The 19,228-nt window shown below is 42.5% G+C and overlaps 1 protein-coding gene across 1 annotated transcript in view; it reads left to right on the top strand.

Annotated features, from left to right (window-relative positions):
- The first annotated feature begins 863 nt into the window (after positions 1–863).
- Piwil3 (piwi like RNA-mediated gene silencing 3) overlaps positions 864–19,228 on the top strand; it is a 36,147-nt gene continuing 17,782 nt past the window's right edge. Inside the window, exons 1-9 of the mRNA XM_048785025.1 lie at positions 864–4,859; positions 8,065–8,225; positions 10,416–10,524; positions 12,068–12,193; positions 12,744–12,955; positions 13,501–13,622; positions 14,502–14,582; positions 15,541–15,726; positions 17,910–18,021. Of these exons, the coding sequence (XP_048640982.1) occupies positions 8,103–8,225; positions 10,416–10,524; positions 12,068–12,193; positions 12,744–12,955; positions 13,501–13,622; positions 14,502–14,582; positions 15,541–15,726; positions 17,910–18,021 (1,071 nt within the window). The 5' untranslated portion in view covers positions 864–4,859; positions 8,065–8,102. The remainder of the gene's footprint in view (positions 4,860–8,064; positions 8,226–10,415; positions 10,525–12,067; positions 12,194–12,743; positions 12,956–13,500; positions 13,623–14,501; positions 14,583–15,540; positions 15,727–17,909; positions 18,022–19,228) is intronic.

Below are 19,228 nucleotides of genomic sequence, written 5' to 3'. Positions count from 1 at the left end.
AGTGAGCATCTTCATCCTGCAGCAGGAACAGGAGTCCAGCTGCAGGGCAATGAAGGTGGCATCCGGTGGCCACATGGGGAGTCCTAAGGCTGGAGCCAAGAGTGTCAGGGCTGGCAGCGGTGGCAAGGGTGTGGGGCAGTGGGTGTCAGAGTGAGATGCTGACCAGTAGCTGGGATGGCCTCTTTGGTGGCAGCTCCAAGCCTTTGTCTTGCTCCTGGCAGAGTGGCCTGCTCAGGAAGCAACATATGGGAGGTGGCGGTACCCAGGCAGGTGCCCAGGACCTTATGCTATCCCCATAGCCAGGCCTGTACTGGCCATGAGCCTAACGGGCGGCTGCTTGCCCCACCCCCGATACGGCCTCTGCAGGGGCACTAGGCCGTCTGCCAGGTTGGGCCGTGTGACAGGACCCCACCCTCCCCAGCTGCTGAGAGCCACAGCCGAGTCGGAATGACCCTGGCATTTTATAAATAGTATTGGTTGACAGGAGAGGCATTCTATCCGCCTTGGCCGCTACTTTGGAGTTCTCGTGGGGATTCCCGGGGATTCCTGGAGAGTTCCCATTGGTTAGGGAAGTGCAGGAGGAGGGATTTTTGGAGGATATTTCCTGCTGCTGCTTCCTGGACGAGCCGCGTGGCTATCGGGAGGAGTTCACGGGAGCATGTGTGGAGTGTGCTGGTGGAGTTCAGAAATAAAGTTTGTTCCTGCTTCAGTGGCTCGTGATTTGTGCCCAGCCAGACTGCAGCATTTGGCGGCCAGTGGGGGGAATGCCTGAAGCTTGGGGGTAAGTGAATTGCTTGCCCCTAAGGGAAGGCGACAGAATGGGTGACCATTTCAAAAAACAATGTGTTCTTGTTTTGATTTGTTTTGTTTTTGTTTCAAGCTGCCTATCCCTAGAACTTTCTCAGGCAAACTGGGAAAAATGGTTGGCTCAAGGTTTGAAGTTGTTCGCCCATGAGGAAGAGATAGAAATAGACCACAAATGCACGTGTCACACATGAGAAAACGACTCCGATAGAAAGTGACATTTGTGCACATGCTTACTGTTCTCTGTGTTATGCCACACCTCTGTCACTTGAAGATGCTTTTTTCTTCTAACCTTCATGTCCATGTTGAAAACCCTTTAGGCTTTCACGTGCTCTCAGCCCAAAGGTCATCACCATTACCCAACAGACAGCAAAGACAGAATATCAGCAATTTTAGATAATATAGGCAGCTCTGGGGTCCCAGCTCTGGTACCGAGGCTTAACATGCTGGCCATGGCTGCAGGCACTGCTGTCCCAGGATTGGCCACCTGTTTATATAGCAGTGGGTTACAGATCAGCCTTGGGCAGTGAGGTGAGACAGTGAAGCTGGCTCCTAGGCATGGGAAACTTTAACCCTCTCCTCTGAAGCCAGGCTCTGAGATCCCTCTGAGATCCCTCTGAGATCCTGAGTCAGTTTGGCTCTGGGTAGCCTGTGAGCATGAGGGGTGAGGAGCCAGAAATGGGGAGAGACTTGGAAGGGGAGAATGGGGGGTCCACTGAGTGCAAAGGCAGTTGAGTCAATAGACTGAGTAGGGAAGACCCATCCTCACCCAATGAGGGCAGGCAAGGTGTAATCAGCCAAGATCCTCAATAGAACAAAAAGGAGGAGGAGGAGGAGGAGGAGGGGGAGGAGGGGGAGACATTCTATTTCCTGGAGCTAGGACACACTTCTGCCTTTGGACATTACTCACCAGGTTCTTCAGTCTTTGGACTCTGGGACCTGCACCAGTGGCCCCACAGGTTCTCAGGTCTTTGGCCTCAGACTAAGAGGGACACCATCTGCCTCTCTGGTTCTGTGGCTTCAGACTTGGACTGAGCTACACTACTGGCTTCCCTGGCTCTACAGCTGACAGAGACTTTGCCAAGTTCCCCAATATATCCCCTCTCATACATCCACAGACAGTTGGTCCTCTGTATCTGCAGGTCCTGCTACAGCAGATTCAACCAACCACAGGTCCAAATATTCTAAAAAAATAAAATAAAATTGTGTCTGTACAGAATGTATACATATTTTTCTTGTCATTGTCTCTGCATCACATCGGGTATTTGAAGTAGGCTAGATTTAGAATAAACTAGATCCCTATCTCACCAATTACAAAGCTCAACCCAAAATGGATTCAAGGCTTAAATGTAAAACCCAAAACTATAAAACTATTAGAAAAAAACATGGAGAAAGACTGTGAGATGTTAGAATAGGCAAAGATTTGAAGGGGACCCCAAAAGCAACACAGGGAACAAAAGCAAAAACAGATGAATGATAATACATCGAACTACAATGCTACATAGAAAAGGAAACAATCAACGGAGTCTAGACACAACCTATGGAATGAGAAAATATTTGCAAAGTAGACATCTGATAAGGGTTGCATCCAGAATATATAAGGAACTCTAAAAGCTCAATAGCAAAAATATAAATTACCTGATTTAAAAATGGGCCATGGACCTAAACAGACTTTTCTCAAAAGAAAGCATACAAATAATAATTATATGAAAAAAATTCTCTACATCACTAATAATCAGGGAAACACAAATCAAAACTGCCATGAGACATCACTCACCCTAGCAAGAAAGGTCATTGCCAAAATGATCAACAAAAATGCATATTGGTGGAGATGTGGAGGAACTAGAACACTTGCACAGTGTTGATGGGAATGTAAATTAGTACAGCCACTATGGAAAACAGGATAGAGGTTCCTCAGAAAACCAGAAATAGAACTACCCCATGATCCAGAAATCCCACTATTGGGTCCACAAGAAATGAAGCCAGTAGTTCAGAGAAGCATCTGAATTCCTATGTTCCTTGCTACTCACAATAGCCAAGAAATTGCAGCAACCCAGGTGTACATTCACTGATGAATGGATAAAGAAAACATGGTACATATACACCCGGCATGCAATTCAGTCACAAAAAAGAATGGAATCCTATCATTTGCAACAAGCATGAATGGAATCAGAGGTCATTGTTTTAGTGAAGTGAGCCAGAGAGACAGGCACAGAGAGACAGCATGGCGGGGCTATTGTGGAGCACTTCCTAGATCAGGTTGTAGCAGATATGGTGGTTTTTATCTTGGTTGCTTCGTGGCCCTCATTGGATGATCTCTATCTCTGAATCAGGAACTAGGAGGAACAGGACCTGGGAATCTGTACTTACCCAAGCCTTCTGGGTAATGGTGATTATTATCACAATTGCTATGTATTCAAGTTGGAGACCTGTTGGAATAGCTAGTCACATTATCCTCACAGCTTTCCTGTGATCAGAAGAGCAGTGCACTGCCTGGCATTTGAGGACTGTCAACTATGAGACCCAGAGTCAAGGTCAGGGCCAGTGGTATCTCTGACTCACCCATAACAATGGATTCATCCCAGTTTTTACAATTAATTCAATTTTTTCCTCCTTGGGCCAGGCATCAGAATCATCTGTGGGGTTCCAGAAATGCAGGTGGCTAGCTTTACCTCATGCCAGTTAAGGCAGGAGCTCTGCAGAATGAGTACTGAGAAGGGGGGTGTGGAATAAATCCAAGGCCTAAACTCATGCTAGCTAAGTTAGCTAAGTGTTTTACCACTAAGCTGCACCCTTAGCTCCAGGAATTTGTATTTTTAAAGGCTAACCAGGTTATGCCAATGTAGAGCCAGGGTCGAAAATCACTGGTGGCCATTATTTCAGAAGTTCTCATCCTTATGTTTAATAATGAGGGTTCTAATCAACATATTGCTGACACATGAGGGTCTCAGTTTCCTCTTCTTAAATACAAACACCATAGACAAGAGCCAGCCCTGACCAGTGCTCTTACCCTGAGTGTCCTCCACCTGGTCTCCACTATGGTGAGTCCTAGGGATGTGGTGGAGGAATCTCTCTGCCCACAGATCAGGACAGTCACTTCTCACTAATGACTTTCAATACTTCACCTGGTGAGGAGGTGCGACAGGAAGCAGGGAATGGGAGAGAGTTGTGGGTGTACTTTTCTCAGGAAGGTCAGCCAAGGCTTATTCTTTGTAGCCTATTTGGTAGCAGGCCCTTCATTTCACCCAGGTTTCTCCATTAACTGGCAGACATGTACTAATTATCCTCTGATAATTTTTCCTTGGTGATCATTTCCTCGTTCTCTATTCAACTTTGTGGAATCTCCTTTTTGTCTTAATTAGGCTACCTGGTGGTTTAGTGACTACATTAGTTTCTTAAAGAAACATCACTTCATTTTATTTATTGCTTCCATGCATTTTCACCTTCGATTTTATTATTCTTCTCCATTGGGTGGCTTTTATTAGGGTTATTTGGTATTTAAATATGTTTTCTAATTAGAAGTATAAATAAATTTTTGTGTGCATCTAGTTGACCTAGTTCTGATACATGCTTGAGTTGTATTTAGTCATCTGCCATTTGTTTCCATGTATTCGTAATTTTTCCAGCTTAAATGACACTTTTGCTCCCACTGTTCTCTCCCCATTCATTTTTTCCAGACAGAAGACTAAGAGCATTTTTTTTTGGGGGGGTGTTAATTCATTCAGAAATAACAATAATCATAACTGCATGACATATGGGGATGTATATGAGAATTAAAATGTAGACTGCTTTCCTGTTCAATTCCATATTAAGTTTAATCATCCATCCATTTATTCTCTCTAAACATTAATGGAGTGTCTACTGCTTGCCAAAGACTGTGAGATGAGAGACCAGATTCCCTCCAAGGCGACCCTTGCATTCTATTGGTGAAAGACTAATAATAAATAGATATAGAAATATGTGGTTCCCAGGGATGACTCTGTACCATGACCTGAAATACCAGTGAGCAGCAAAACCGTACCACTTTTCTCAAAGACATTAAAGAAGGCCTATTAGTAAGTATCATAAGGAGGTAAGTACTTACTGAAAGAGGCAGACCAGTTGTGATTAATGCAGGTTCGGGCAACATGTACTGAGAACGGGCTCCATCTCTGCCCTGGGCTGGATACTGGGATGGATGCTGCACTGGATACCGTGATATCTGGGAGTGTCTCATCCAACCCAATGCACTAGCATTTTATCCTCTTCCCCTCCTCTTCTTTCCATTTTCTCCTTCCTGGCTTACTCTCCACCAGATGAATCAGAATCTTAAATTAGAACATTCAATGACAAATGTCACTATGCAGCAGACTCCCAAGGCTGGTTTCCATGACTAACTCTCAGCAGCAACTTGACTCCATGGACAGCTTTCTTATAATCACTTCTGAGCACAGGGATTTTTCTGGAAAATCAGAGAGAGGACTCTGAAATGTAGAGGAACAAAACCAATGTCTAAATTCAATAAAGCCCCAAATTAAGAGGACACCATAACTGATTATACTTTGCAACCCAATGCAATAATTCTGAAGTCAATTTCAAGAAGAGTTAGGCTTTCCTAGTTTTTAGAATATTTTCAAGATATGATAAACAGAACAATGTGTTGTCGGCGTACTACGGACAGTACAGTGCATAGTTGACATCAGAATTAGACCTATAGAAGTTTTCTATAGGACATTGGTGGAATCTCGAAGTAGTGGGTAATATAAAGATTACTTTATAAAATAACAAATGCTAAAGAGGACAAGAAGAAAAGAAAACTCATACTGCAGGAACATAAATTAGTACAGCCATTATGGAAAACAGTAGGTTGATTCTTTAGAAAACTAAAAATAGAACCACCATATGATCCAGCAACCCAACTACTAGGTATAGAGCCAAAGGAGAGGGACTCATTATACCAAAAAAAATACCTGAACTCCCATGTCTATTGGAGGACAATTGATAATAGCTAAAACATGGAACCTACCTGGATGCCCTCTAGTGGATGAATGGATAAAGAAAATTATACACACACACACACACACATACACACAATGAACCATTATTCAGCCATAAAAATCCTGTCATTTTCATTAACATGGATGGAACTAGAGATGATCATGTTAAGTAAAATAAGCCAGACACTGAAAGAGAAATGCCACAAGTTCTCAGTCATTTGTGGAAACTAATGAATCAGTCTCAAAAAGAACAAAAAGGGATAGTGGTACCAGAGACTGGGAAGGAAATGAGACAGGGGGATGCAGAGAAATTCAAGTAGGGGTAACAAAACCTAGAGAGGAAGAATTAGTTCTGCTTCTTCTTTAGCAGAGTAAGTAACTGTAGGTTAAAACAATCTGGTATTTTCCAAGCACAGAAAAATTAATGGTTGAAGAGATCGTGTAGTACAACTGCTTCAATCTGAGGCAGGTTCAGGCAGCCTAAGATTCAGGCAGCCTAAGAAGGGTACACGGAGCAGAAGGGCGATCTGACATGCTTTTATTTGATGGGTGGGTGGGAATCTATGAAGTGGAAAGTCCCATTTAGTTTATATACAGGATTAAAACGAAGCTAGCAGCTTGCCAAGTATGACATCAAGGGCTATATAAGAAAACACGTGCACCCTTGTTCTTGACTTTAATAAGACATCTTTACCATTGCTTCCTGGACATCAGGGTGAGGGAGCCTGACTCACGCCATTTTCCCTATAGATGGAAATGCTTATTACCTTGATTATTACACATTCTGTATATTTACTGAATTACCACATGTACCAATACAGATACAAAAAAAAAAACAACTATGTCTCAATATAACATAAATAAAATGGTTGTATAATTAAAATGAGTATCTGATGTGTGTGTGTCAAGTATTTAAATGCACAACAATGCAACTGTAAAAATGTTAGAAGAAAGGATTGGTGATTAAAAAAAAATAATAAAGCAGCAAAGCCAAAGAATGACAGAAACCCGGAAACAACCAGTGAGGCTGATACTACAGATCTATTTTTAAGGGACACAAAATACTCAAAAAGCTTGCAGATCCACTCATAAGGATCAGTGCCCCGGAGTGGATTTGGGATATCTTCTTTGAATCCAAGGAGGTCGGAGCAGCTGCATTCAGTTGTGCTGGCCATTGCAGGGATCAGGTTAAAGCTCTTCAGTGCTAAGGGCTAAGTTTCTGGGGCCCACGTGCATATCGTTTTGTAAAGTGACCTGGCAGATAAATCCGGGGATGCTTAATAGGGGACACAAGGTGGGACAGGTAAGCGGGGAGAGCCATCCCCTCTCCCATCCACTAGACTCAGCACCTCCGAGTCCTCCAGGTGCAGCTCCCATGCGGGCTTCGTGTGGAGGCGGTTCCGGAAGAGGCCAGCCCCGCAGGGTTGAAATTGAAGCTGAGCGAGCGAGCAAGGGCCGGCGGCTGCCTGCTGCGTGGGTCATCTCCCCGGGAGGCCAGGCAGGTCCTCCCATTTCCCCCACCACCGCCGGCCATTTTTCTGACTGCTGCCTGGAACAGGGCTGACCCTGAACAGGCTGGGAGCCAAGTGTGCACCTCTCCTGGAGAGGAGCTTTGCGCCCCCCCAATCGACCCACATCAGAGGTGCTCAGACGCTGCAGGTTCAGGCAGGGAAACCTGGGCAGGTTTGCATAGCGCACAGGTTGGACCTCTTCTGGCCCAGGTGAGTTTCAGGGTGAGGGCCAAAGGGCCAGGGGAGAGGATGCCTGGGTGCAGGGCCAACTCGGGGTGCAGCAGCTCAAGTGTATGTGTCGGGTACATTAGGGGTACAGAGGATGTTGTGCTATGCCAATGTGTGGTAAGTGGGAAGAACCGGTACTGACTTGTCCATTGGGATTGAACCCAGAGGCACTTGACCACTGAACCACATCCCTAGTCCTTTTTTTTTTTTTTTTTGAGACAGGGTATTGCTCAATTGCGTAGGGCCTCACTAAATTGCTGAGACTGGCTTTGAACTTGAGATTCTCCAGCCTCAGCCTCCCGAGTCACCAGGATTACAAACTGGGCCACCAAGCCAGGTTTTATTCTTCAATTTCCAGCAGTGTTTTAGCAGGTTCTCTGTCACTTCTCTGCCAACTCTGGAGCAATCCGTCTCATTGGTGTGATTGGAAAACGTGTGTAGTTACCCCGTGCCTCATTTTTTAACCTAATTAATCGCTTTTGTTTTTTTGTTTTAAATTGCCAGGAGACTTTCCAATGATATCTGTTACAATCATGTTCTTTCAGGGCTTTTTTCCTTCAGGGTCAACGCCCTCAGGACCACAATGCCTGGCAGGGGCAGGGGCAGGGGCACAATGCCTGGCAGGGCCAGGAACACCATGCCTGGCAGAGCCAGGAGGAGGGCCGATCAGCCTATCCCCCAACGTGAGGCACCTGGAGCTGCTGCAGTGAGTGCTGTAAAGTTAATTGTTTCTTTTATGCTAGAGATCCCTGCTGGAGGTGAAAAGAATTTAAAAGCCCAGGTTCTACCACTATAGTCCAGTATAGAGTTCTTTTCTGTTAAGTGAGAACTGATAGATTTCTAAGAAAAGTCAGATTTCTTGGCTGAGGGGATGCAGAGCTCTCTGCTGTTTCCCTGCCTGGTTTTTACCACATGCAAATGGATTTTTCCTTTCAACCCAGAGTGATCACAAAGGTTTCTAAATTTCTTGACTTGAGCCCAGGACACCTCTTTGGAAACGACTTGGAAACAAGCATCTTCATTAAAGTCCTCAACCACCTGAACCAGATAGAATTTGCAGTCTTAACACTTGATATCCCTGCTATGTGGATATGTTCTGTGTTCTTTTAGTGCATATCAACTTTGCACTGGTGAAGGAGAACCCTATCCCTATTGATGGAGTCCAGCTTGGTGACCTCTAGTGGGACTGGGTACTGCTTGGCATTGGCAAGACACATCTGAACCTGCCCATTCTGTGTTATTCCTCTCCTCTTCTGCTGCCCTCAAGCCTCACCATCTCCTCTCTAGTCCTAATTTCAAGTCTTTGACATTGACTCCCAGGTCATTGAGACAGAGCATTGACCTCAATGTCAATGACCTCCTAACTTTGTCTCCTCAACCAGGAGCATCAAAACCCCTGGTCTCAGCCCCTTCCCTGAGGCCCTAGGCACTAGCTTGGCTTTCATCGGGGATCCTTCAGCAGTCCTTGATCCCAGGAATCCCTCCGGCAACTCCCCTGTCAGCTACTCAAGGCAGCTGGGTATTGCTCATCTAAAGCATTTGCATTCAAATGAGATTCCTCCTGTTCAGCAGGTAATCTCCCCAACAGTCCCGCCTTCACCACCCACTTCCTGCTGCAGAACTGTCTCCGTTCTGACCCCCAGTTCTTCTCTTTTCTCTCTCTCCTCCTGCTGGGCTCTCCTCAGGGCTCTACTGAGACTGCTCTTAGGCTCCATGGTGCCCTCTGCCTCCCCTAATCCGCAGATTGTTTCTGTCCTGCCTGCACGTGCCCTCCTTGATGAACTCCCTCTAGCCACCATACACACTATTGTTCTCCTCCTCCAGCACTGCCACCCCTGCTAAACTGTTCTTGGCTGGCTTCTCCTCCTTGCTCCCATGACATGCCCTGGGTCCTCTTCTCTCTTCCATTTAGACTCACTCCCTTGCGATATTAGCCAGTGTCATGGCTTGAAATGTCTGGTATGTGGACAGTCCTCATATCTAGATCTCCAGCCAGAACCTCTCCTGCACTGCCCGACGATCCTCACAGATGTTCATGGACACACCACACTCCCAATTTCCCCGACCAAACATGTCATTCCCACCTCATTCAAAGGCGTTCCGTTCATCCATTTGTGCAGGCCAACATCTTTGGGTTCATCCTAGACTCTATGGCAAACCTGTCCCATAGACCACCAGGGAATACTGTCTCTCACTCCCACCCAAAGCCAGGAATGGAAGCCTATCTAGTATCCACCAGCTTCTCAGCACTTGGATCCCTCCCTCTGGTCCCAGTTGTCCGCAACCCTCCCTGGACACTGCAGTGGCCTAACTGGTCTTCCTGCCTCTGCCCTTGTCTTCCACTTGATCTATTCCTAACAAGGAACCAGGCAAACCAGGTCCTGTAGCTCTTGTGCCCAACACCCTGGAAAGGCTCCCATTTTCAAGGTGAAAGGCAAGTTCCTTCAAATGGCCTCCCTTTTTTTTTTTTAAATCCCACTGTCTTCTCATCCTGTGTCTCACCTTTCCAGCCACACTGGATCCTCGTTCTTCTTGAACATTTCTACCTGTGCACCCCAGAAATTTTGCCCTCCCGCCTCTATTTATGGCCCGTGGGACTTGGCTCATTCACTCACCTTCTTCAAGTCTGATCCCATGTCAGTGTCCCCTGAGGTTCCTCATTGCTCCCCATGAGTTGGAGCAGACTTCCCCTCCCACCCAGCTTCCCAGAACCCCCATTCTGTTTTGCTCTGCATTTTTTCATTTTCTTAGCTGCAAGGTGAAACAGAAGTTATTTTTTCAAAATTTACTTTTTACTGGAATGTAAGCTTTTCCAAGGGAGAGGCTTTCTTTGGGTCCCGAGCATATATCATCTGGGCAACACTACTTTTTATTTCTATCTCCTAAAATCCTGCAGGCCCCTCAGGCTGCTGCGTGGCAGCGTGGCCCCTACCCACCACGAGAGGAGGTCCAAGCAGCTGCATATGGGCAGCCAAGAGGTGCAGAAGGAGGGGTCCAGGCTCCAGGTGAGATGAGGGAAGGAGAGTGTGTGAGGGGCAGGGGAGGATTGTCGGGGGAAGGTGCACACACCAACAGAAAGCTCCAGTATTCCCATGATGCTTGGCAGGATGGGGAGCATGGGCAGCTTATAACTATCTCCCTTCCTGCAGTGAATTATTTGACTGTCGGTGTTTTATTTGCCTCACATTTGAAAAGCTAATGAAAAAGAAGCAGAGAACATTATTCATGAGCCAATTCAATATTGTTCTCAAGGTTAGATAATATATTCATACAGATAACCCTAAGTTAGCCAGGAGTTCTGGGAACATGATTCTTTTGTCTGTTTATGACAATACACACATAAATGTACCAAAATAAAATTTTTAAAAAAAATAAAATACAATAAATTGCTGTGTTGAGAAGGTTGAGCAGCTCTTTAACCACTGGGTGTTTTCCTGCCTTTCAGCATCCTTGCAGGTGACAGGTTTTGTCATTATACAGGTGAGCCCTCAGGCTCAGCTGTCATTTGCCAAGGGTGTGGCTAATGCAATCAAACTTCAGACCCCATTCTCTGCCTCGCTTCTTATAGCCAAATAACTTGTGATAGGCTAAACCTATGAACATTAAATAAGAAACAGAAAAATGTTTTAATATACCAATACAAAATCCAGAACCAAGAAAGTGAAGTTTGAATACATCACATTAAAACACACTTGTATCCCCCATCACAGTTCTGCAGGTGTGACTAAATATCATGTATGAAGTATGTGGTGTGTAGCAAATGCCAATAATTGATAACTGCTGCTTTCTTCCACTGAAAATGAATTTGATTGCTGGATGTGTCAGGAGCTAGTTTTAAATTCTATACATAAAATATAGTGAATAGTCATTCTCCTGTAGAAATACAGACTCTTAATACTGTGTAAGAGCACCATAAACTAAGAATAATAGTTTTCAGAAGTAACATTTCAGAAGTAAAACACTTTGGTCATCCAAACTATGGACTCTTGGCCATTCAAGGAAACAGGATTTACAGATATCTTTCACAATGCACTATTCACACTTTCATTCAAATCTTGCCTATGTGGAATATTTAAATAAATCCTAGAAGGTAATGAAATAGGCTGAGGTCCTTTCCAGTTTTTCTACATAGAAAGGTCAGTCCCTCCATACTAAAAGGGAATTGCCTGGATGGATGGATGGATAGATGGATAGATTTTTTTTTTTTTCACTTCATTCATTCATTCATTCGGCACTTTCTGCTGCCCACTAGAGGGCAGCACATAGTGCCAGGAGCTGAGCTATGAAGCTCTGCCACCAGAAATCAGGGTATTTTCCAAATCTTGTGAGGGTGAACAAATCGTGTAACAGGAATAAATCAAGTGCCAATAAAAGAGATTATTGGGAAACTTTCTTAGTAAACTTCTTGCAACCTGTTCATGAAATGACGTTTGGATCTTCAGTGGCATCATTTGAAACCTTGATTGTTTTGCTTGATAGTTGGGGTTACATTGTTCTTTTCCCTTTTTGTTGTATAAATTTGCAGCCTTTGCATGTATTCATATGTAGGAGAACCTCAACTGGAAGCTGGACTGCAGGCATTATCTGTGAGGCCTAAGAGGCGTGCTGGAGTTTTTCAAGATCTTGTGGTGAATACCAGGCAGAACTTGGAGCATGTTAGACTCTCAAAAACAGGTGTGTTGGCCTATGACCATTACATTTTATGGAGCTGTTCATTTTAAGCTCTTGATTACCAATAATGTGTGTTTAAGAGATTCTGCACAGCTTCACACCATCACTCTACGTAGACATATTTCACTCGGGCTGCCACTCGCCTTTCAATTTTGCAGAAATGACAATTCACTGTAGAGTTTGGGTAGACTGCTTATCTTTCCTTAAAAGCCCATAAAATAGAATGACTCAGTTCTTTGGCTGTCCTGAGCTTTAAAAAATTACAATTGTTATCCATAGTGGCTTATTTTTCCTTTTGGTAGCTGTAGAGATTTAGTTTGGGGTTTGATTTATATAATATTTTAATCTTAAAGTTAAAACTCTCTAAATTTATATTTACATCAGTTCTCACCAAATTGACAGGCACTCTGGAAATCAGGTGTGTACAAATGTTTGTTTACTCTTTATCTCCGTGATTGACCTAAGTTTGTTTCCGAATATCATAGTGTCCAGACTATTTGGGGTCAAATCAGTCACTTTGTCCCATTTTCGACATGCGCATTATTTTTTTCAGGTTCAGAAGGTAAAGCGGTAAAACTTGTAACAAACCATTTCCGATTGACATGTCCCCAGTTGATTGCATATAAGTACAACGTTGACTTCAAACCAGATGTAGACGATACAAATCTGCGTTCACAGTTACTTTTTCAACATGAAAGAGTTTTTGGAATAAGCCATATATTTGATGGAAACTCTTTATTGTTATCTCAAAGGCTACCAAATCAGGTTAAGTAATATCGGACGTTTTCTTTTCTTTCTCTTGCATTTACACTTTGCTATCACAAAACTGTTTCTGTACAAGAGCGTGTAGAGAAGTTCTGAGGATCTCTTGCCCACAGGACTTGTAACTAACCTGCGTGTCACATTTGATCAATATGAATGATCAATAATGCTTCTGATGTTAGTGCTTAAGGGGAATTTAAATGGAATTGAAGCACAATGTGGCTGGAAAATACTGATTAAAAAATTTTTTTCATTTACTCTCAAACTTTAGCAAAAAAAAATGTTTGGATAAGGACATATTTTCCTTTTATGCATTTTCATGATCTTCTTTGAACTTCATCACCAATAAATTTTGATATTAGTTAACCAAATAAATTATTTATAGGAGCTTAAGTTAAAAATTCTAAAGCTTGGCTTTTGTGAACCGTGTTTTCTACACGCAGGCATCATAGTGGAGTGTTGGATATCTAAGGGTCATGTTGGCTTGTTCAATGAAACTTTTCTTTCTTGAAAGAACGTCTGGAACTTTTTTGTTTTCTACTCCTTAGGAGATGGAATTTGTCAGCTATACCCTAAGCCGTAGCATTGTGAAGATCACACTCCAGCTTTCCAAGGAACTGCCGCCCAACCACCCTGACTGCGTGCGCTATTACAACGTTCTCTTCAGAAGGTGTGTTGGCAAGATTGAGTTCCCATGAGCTGCGCTCATGGTTCACTTAGGCATCAGTGCTGGTGAACAGAGCTGTGTGCTTCTCACACTTTGTGAATTGATGGCCTCCATGTATTGAAGTGGTGAGAAGTCTTGGGGAAGAAGTGACACTGGGACAAGCTCTGGGGCTCATCTCCAACACTCATTCTCCCTGCCGACACCCATTTCCGGTGTTTGGTACCTGCCAGAGTTATCAGATGCATAATGGGTGTTTTTATCTGGAACACCTGCTTGCCCCTTCTTCTGGAGTCACTATGTTGACCAGATGTTCAGAATTACAAACTATGTGTCCCAAGTTTTAAGACGTTTAAGTTCAGTTCTGGGAATGAAGGACAGTCTGCTGAGATTTGTATAATTTATCTTTTAAAAAGAGCCAGAAAAATTGAAGTTACATGAGCCTTTATATCTTCCCTGGGAGCATTGGCACATGCAGCTCTGGAGGCTGAGGCAGGAGGACTGTGAGTTCAAAGCCAGCCTCAGCACTTTAGAGAGGCCCTGTCCCTAAATAAAATATTAAAAAGGGCTGGGGATGTGGTTCGGTGGCTAAGCACCCCTGGGTTCAATCCCTGCTATCAAAAATGTATAAAATTTGGTGTGTGTGTGTGTATATATATAACCAATATATATTTTTTGTATTTATATACACATATTTTTGAGATATATATGCATGTGTGAGAATATGAATATATAATCTTCATGTAATTTATTATCGGGTGCTTTGTCTTAATTGATAATAGAACCAAAACCATTGGCAGACTGTTTTCCTAATGTATCTTACGTGTGACCAAATGCTTAGTAACATTCACTCTTTTCAATAAATTCTATTGTTTCAACTTCTAGAACTCTGAGGCAGATGAATTTGAAACAAATCGGCCGCCACTATTATGACTACAGGAAGAAATGTGTTATGTTGGACCATGGGTTTGTATAAAGTAGAAAATACAATGTTCTATAGACTTAATATATTGTTTTTAGAAAGTTGCTCTATTTGAACTGGTATGATTTTAAAGTGATATACCCTTTAAATTGTACCACCCACCCACCATGATCAACTAAAGTTCAATTTAGTATAAATTAAAAAGAAAAATTAACCTTAAAAAACCCAGCATGATGCTCTGCCACTGAGGCTTATTTTAAAATGAACATTTTTTTTCTCTTCTCCCTCTCTACCTCCCTAACCTGGGGTCGGGGGGACAGGTTTACTCTTGGTCCCCATCCAGTTATCTGTCCTTAAGTGTATACCCACCACAGGAGTGAAGAATTTCAGACTTGGGGATGGCACCGGAAGAGCTAAGAAATGATTATCTCCCAAAATAACAAGTGAAGTAGGACCAGGAACACCTGGAATTGCCTCTGTCAAAACCCTCTGTTCCCTATGATGGGCAGAATGGGTCTCTGGGACAGGAGCCCCCTGTGTTTCTCCTTTCCTAGCAAAGCAATTAAACTTTTGGTTTTATTAGAAAAGGGGGGGGGGTAGGAACCTAGTATGAAAAACATAAACCTAAAAGTATTCAGTTATTGTATAAACAATACAGGAAGCCTAAATCAATCAAAAATTGAGTGATAAATGCCTGAAATTTAGTAGCAATTATATATTATATGCATCTCTATTGTTGGGATATGTGTGTATATAAATTTATTTTAAAAGTTAGAGATGATGCATTAAGCCTGTATGTAGTAATAACAATTAACAAAAAGATGTGCTACTTATAAGTCATCTTTATTTGAAGGTCCTTGGAAAGATCAATTATTGCTAAAATTAAGGGATCAAAACCAGTTGACTTGTACCTATTTTAGACCCAGAGCTCAGGCCTTGAACACTTTGCTTCCTGCGCAGAGGCTGACCATCATACTCTCATGCGGTTTCTTGTGCCTGCAGGTTGGAAGTCTTGCCTGGTTATATTACTTCCATTCTTCCATATGAAAACAGCCTTACTCTGTGTGCCGACCTGAGCCATAAACTACTCCGATTGGAAACTGCTTATGATTTAATAATGAGACTAAAGGAGAACAATGAATTTGCCAAAATCAAAGAAGAATTAGTTGGGTCAATTGTTTTTACAAGGTAAGTCTACTTTTTAAACAAATTTATATAATCATCAATTTGATTACTCTCTTCACCCCACACACAAGATGTTCCTGTTCTTCTTGAATCACTGAAGGTGGACATTTAGGACTAGGAATAGCATGAAAATCATAAGAACCATCTGCTGCTCTTCCCATCTGGTTACAGCCTGGGAGAGTGTCTCTAGGCTCTTGTTGTCCCTCAGTCCCTGACGCCCATTCATTGGGTCTGCTTGCCCAGAGCAGCATGTTTTTTTCTGCATTTCTTCCCTTTTATTTTTTTGGGTGAATGATAAGCTATTTTAAAAATTAGCTCTTACATATAATCCATTGGCTACATTTTATTGGAAGGAAGTTTTTATCTTAATTTTCCTTCTACACAGAAGTATTAACTTGATAAGACAGTGGAAAGCAGTCTTAAAAAGAAAGCTAGAGAACTCGAATTTCCCAACTGCAACCTTATTAAAAAGTGACAATAATTGAGACAGGGTGATACTGGCACAAATATAGACCCGCAGACCACTGTTACAGAGCTGACTCCAGAAGTCGGCCCTCACCCTTGCAGTTTCTTATTTTTACAGGGATGTCAAGTTAATTCAACAAGAGGGAAAAGCCTTCTCAGTTATATGCTGGGGTGACTGAATATCCACCTGACCCCTCACACAATGCACAAAGTTCACCCAAATTTAATTCCAGAACTAACTCAAAATAGACCATGTGTACACGTATATAAGAGCTAGTAGGAGTAAATTTTGAGTTTGGATTAGGCAAACTCTTCTTGGATAGGACATCAAGAGCACAGAGATAAAGAACATTATAGGTAGATTGCACTTCAAGTTAACAAATTTTATTCTAAGTACATTGTCAAAAAAGTGAAAGGACAACTGACAGACAAGGAGAAAATACATGCAAGTCACATGTATTAGAAGTAGTAGTATCTAGAATATATAAAGGACACAACCCAACAAAGAAGTCCACCAATTTTTTAAAAAATGGACACATCATCAGAGTAGACCTTTCTACGGAGACCTTTCTCCAAAGCAGATATTCTGGCCAGTGAGCACATGAGAGAATGTTCAACATCATCAGCCAGTGAGACTCAAAATAAGGTACTACTTCACATCCATGATGGTGGCTAATATGAAAGCAGATATCAACAACTTGGTAAGGATCTGGGAAATGTAGAACCAACTTTCTACATTGAGGTAGAAATGTAAAATAATATAATTTCTTTGTAAAATATCATTTGAGGAAGTGTCAGACTAAAGATGGCATACCACATGACCCAGAAACCCCACTCCTAGTTATAAACCTAAGGGAACTGAAAACTTTTATCTGCCAAAATTCATACTTGCATGTTCATAACATAATTCATAATAACCCAACTATAAACAAACAACCCTAAGGCCCCTCAACTGGTGTATGAATAAACAAAATGTTTATCCATCCAACTGAAAATGTGTGTATTTGTGCATATACATATGTATTGTGTGTGTGTGTGTGTGTATGTATGTGTATATATATGTGTGTGTATATATATATATGTGTGTGTGTGTGTGTATATATATGTGTATATATATATATTTTGCAACCCAGGGCCTCATCCATGCTAGGCAAGTGCTCTAGCACTAAGCTACAGTCCCAGCCCTTTGTTTTCCTTTGTGACAGGGTCTTGCTAAGTTTCCCAGGCTGGCCTGGAACCTGCCATCCTCCTGACTCAGCCTTTCTAGTAACTGGGATTATAGGCATAGGCGACTGCTTCTGATTCCAGTAGAATATTATTTGGAAATTAAAAAAAAAATCAATTATCAACACTTTCTACAGCCTAAATGAACCTTGAAAACATTAAGCTAAGTGAAAGCCAAGAAAGATTACATGCTGTACAGAGGCAGGAAGTTGATTTTTGGCTGCCTTAGGGCTGGGAGACTAGGGTGGAAATGAATGGTTGCTTATGGTTATGATGCTCTTTCTGGGGAGGTAGAAATATACTAAGATTGTTGATTGTACGACTCTGCAGATACAATGAAAACCATTGGCTCATTCACTTAAATGGGTGAGTTGTACAGTATGTGAATCAAATCTTGTTAGTATTGATATATCCTACAATTACTTGGAGGATTAAAAATACTTTCGTGTGCAATGACTAAGTCAGGAATACCCTCTTACGTTGTGGTTCCGCCACAGATACAACAACAGAACCTACAGGGTGGATGCTATCGATTGGAATCAGACTCCCAGAGATACATTTCCAAAATCAGATGGTGGCCAAATCACCTATGTGCAATACTACAAACAGGTAAGAAATCTTATTTTAAAAATTTTGAATCTTAAAATTTTTCAAACTTAGTAGAATCAACTTCTCAGAAGTCTTACTTAGGAACCTTAGATATACAGTATGAACATACTCCCCTTTGGGGACTAGGGCTGCCTTATCTATTATCCATGTGTTCAAGTGCCTGGGCAAAGTGGCATCATTAGACAGCTCTAGCAGGGCCACTCTGTCAGCCTTAGAAGTGGCTAGAGTAGTTTTCAACATGTAGATGGACTATTGGATAAAAATAAAATATGGTCAGTCTTCAGATAGAAAAAGGTACTTGTCTAGAAGTCTCAACTCTGTAGTACTTGGTGCAAAAAGAATAAAAATGATCAATTACACTTGATGTGATGTCTCAGTGATGTGCTAAGGCACATCATGGGTTCCACAATTTCAAATGTGAGTGTTCACAAAGAAATAAGTAAACTTAGTAAACCAGGGAGCACCAGTTGATACAATCAACTTTCTAGTTTGGGCAGATGAAGAATGATCATTTAAAGAATGCCAGATACTTGTAGCAACTAGAAACAAGTTGCAGATGGATGATAAAGAAAAGCTTATATTTGTATATAAGAACCCAAAATATAGCCACGTGGAGCCATTGATAATGACTGCACTCTGGTGGGTGTCCAAGGGAACAATAGTACCCTGGAGTGAATGCCACCCTCAGCCTTGTGTCTTCCATCCAAAAGCAGTCAGTGCCTCAATCGCCTCTTGGCTGTGCATGCTAGGACAGTGGAGCCTCCTGATCTTGAGGAACTTGGGTTCTCACAGCAGGCAGATAAGAAAAAACTATTCTGATCCTCTTACATATATGGGGCCTCTCTCATGGCTACGTAGATTGAGTGGTCATGGAAGCTCCTGAGAAGCTGAAGTGTGCATGTCATAAGGGAGTGAGCTGTGTGCAGATCAGGGAGAAGAAAAGGAAGGGGACAGCGAAGGCCCCTTTCTCACGGTGTTTCCCTATCTCGGAGCTGGTGTGTTCTCTGGAGAATTAAGGTGGTTCACAGAGGGAGCTGTGTCAACAGGGCTGGGGCTGCACCCTTATTGGAGGGTGAGGTAGGGGACGCCTTGTATAGAATTTTGAGCCCTGGGAAAACTTGAAGATTACTGTGATCAAATGGTAATATGTAGATGGATCAAGTGATCTGGGGTTGGTTTGTTTTTATTTTTTGTTTTTTGATTTTTT

This window comes from Marmota marmota, unplaced genomic scaffold (assembly GCF_001458135.2).
Source record: "Marmota marmota marmota unplaced genomic scaffold, marMar, whole genome shotgun sequence".
NCBI classification, from domain to species: domain Eukaryota; kingdom Metazoa; phylum Chordata; class Mammalia; order Rodentia; family Sciuridae; genus Marmota; species Marmota marmota.
Note: the sequence above shows the minus strand (reverse complement) of the source record. Positions and strands in the feature narration are given on the sequence as shown.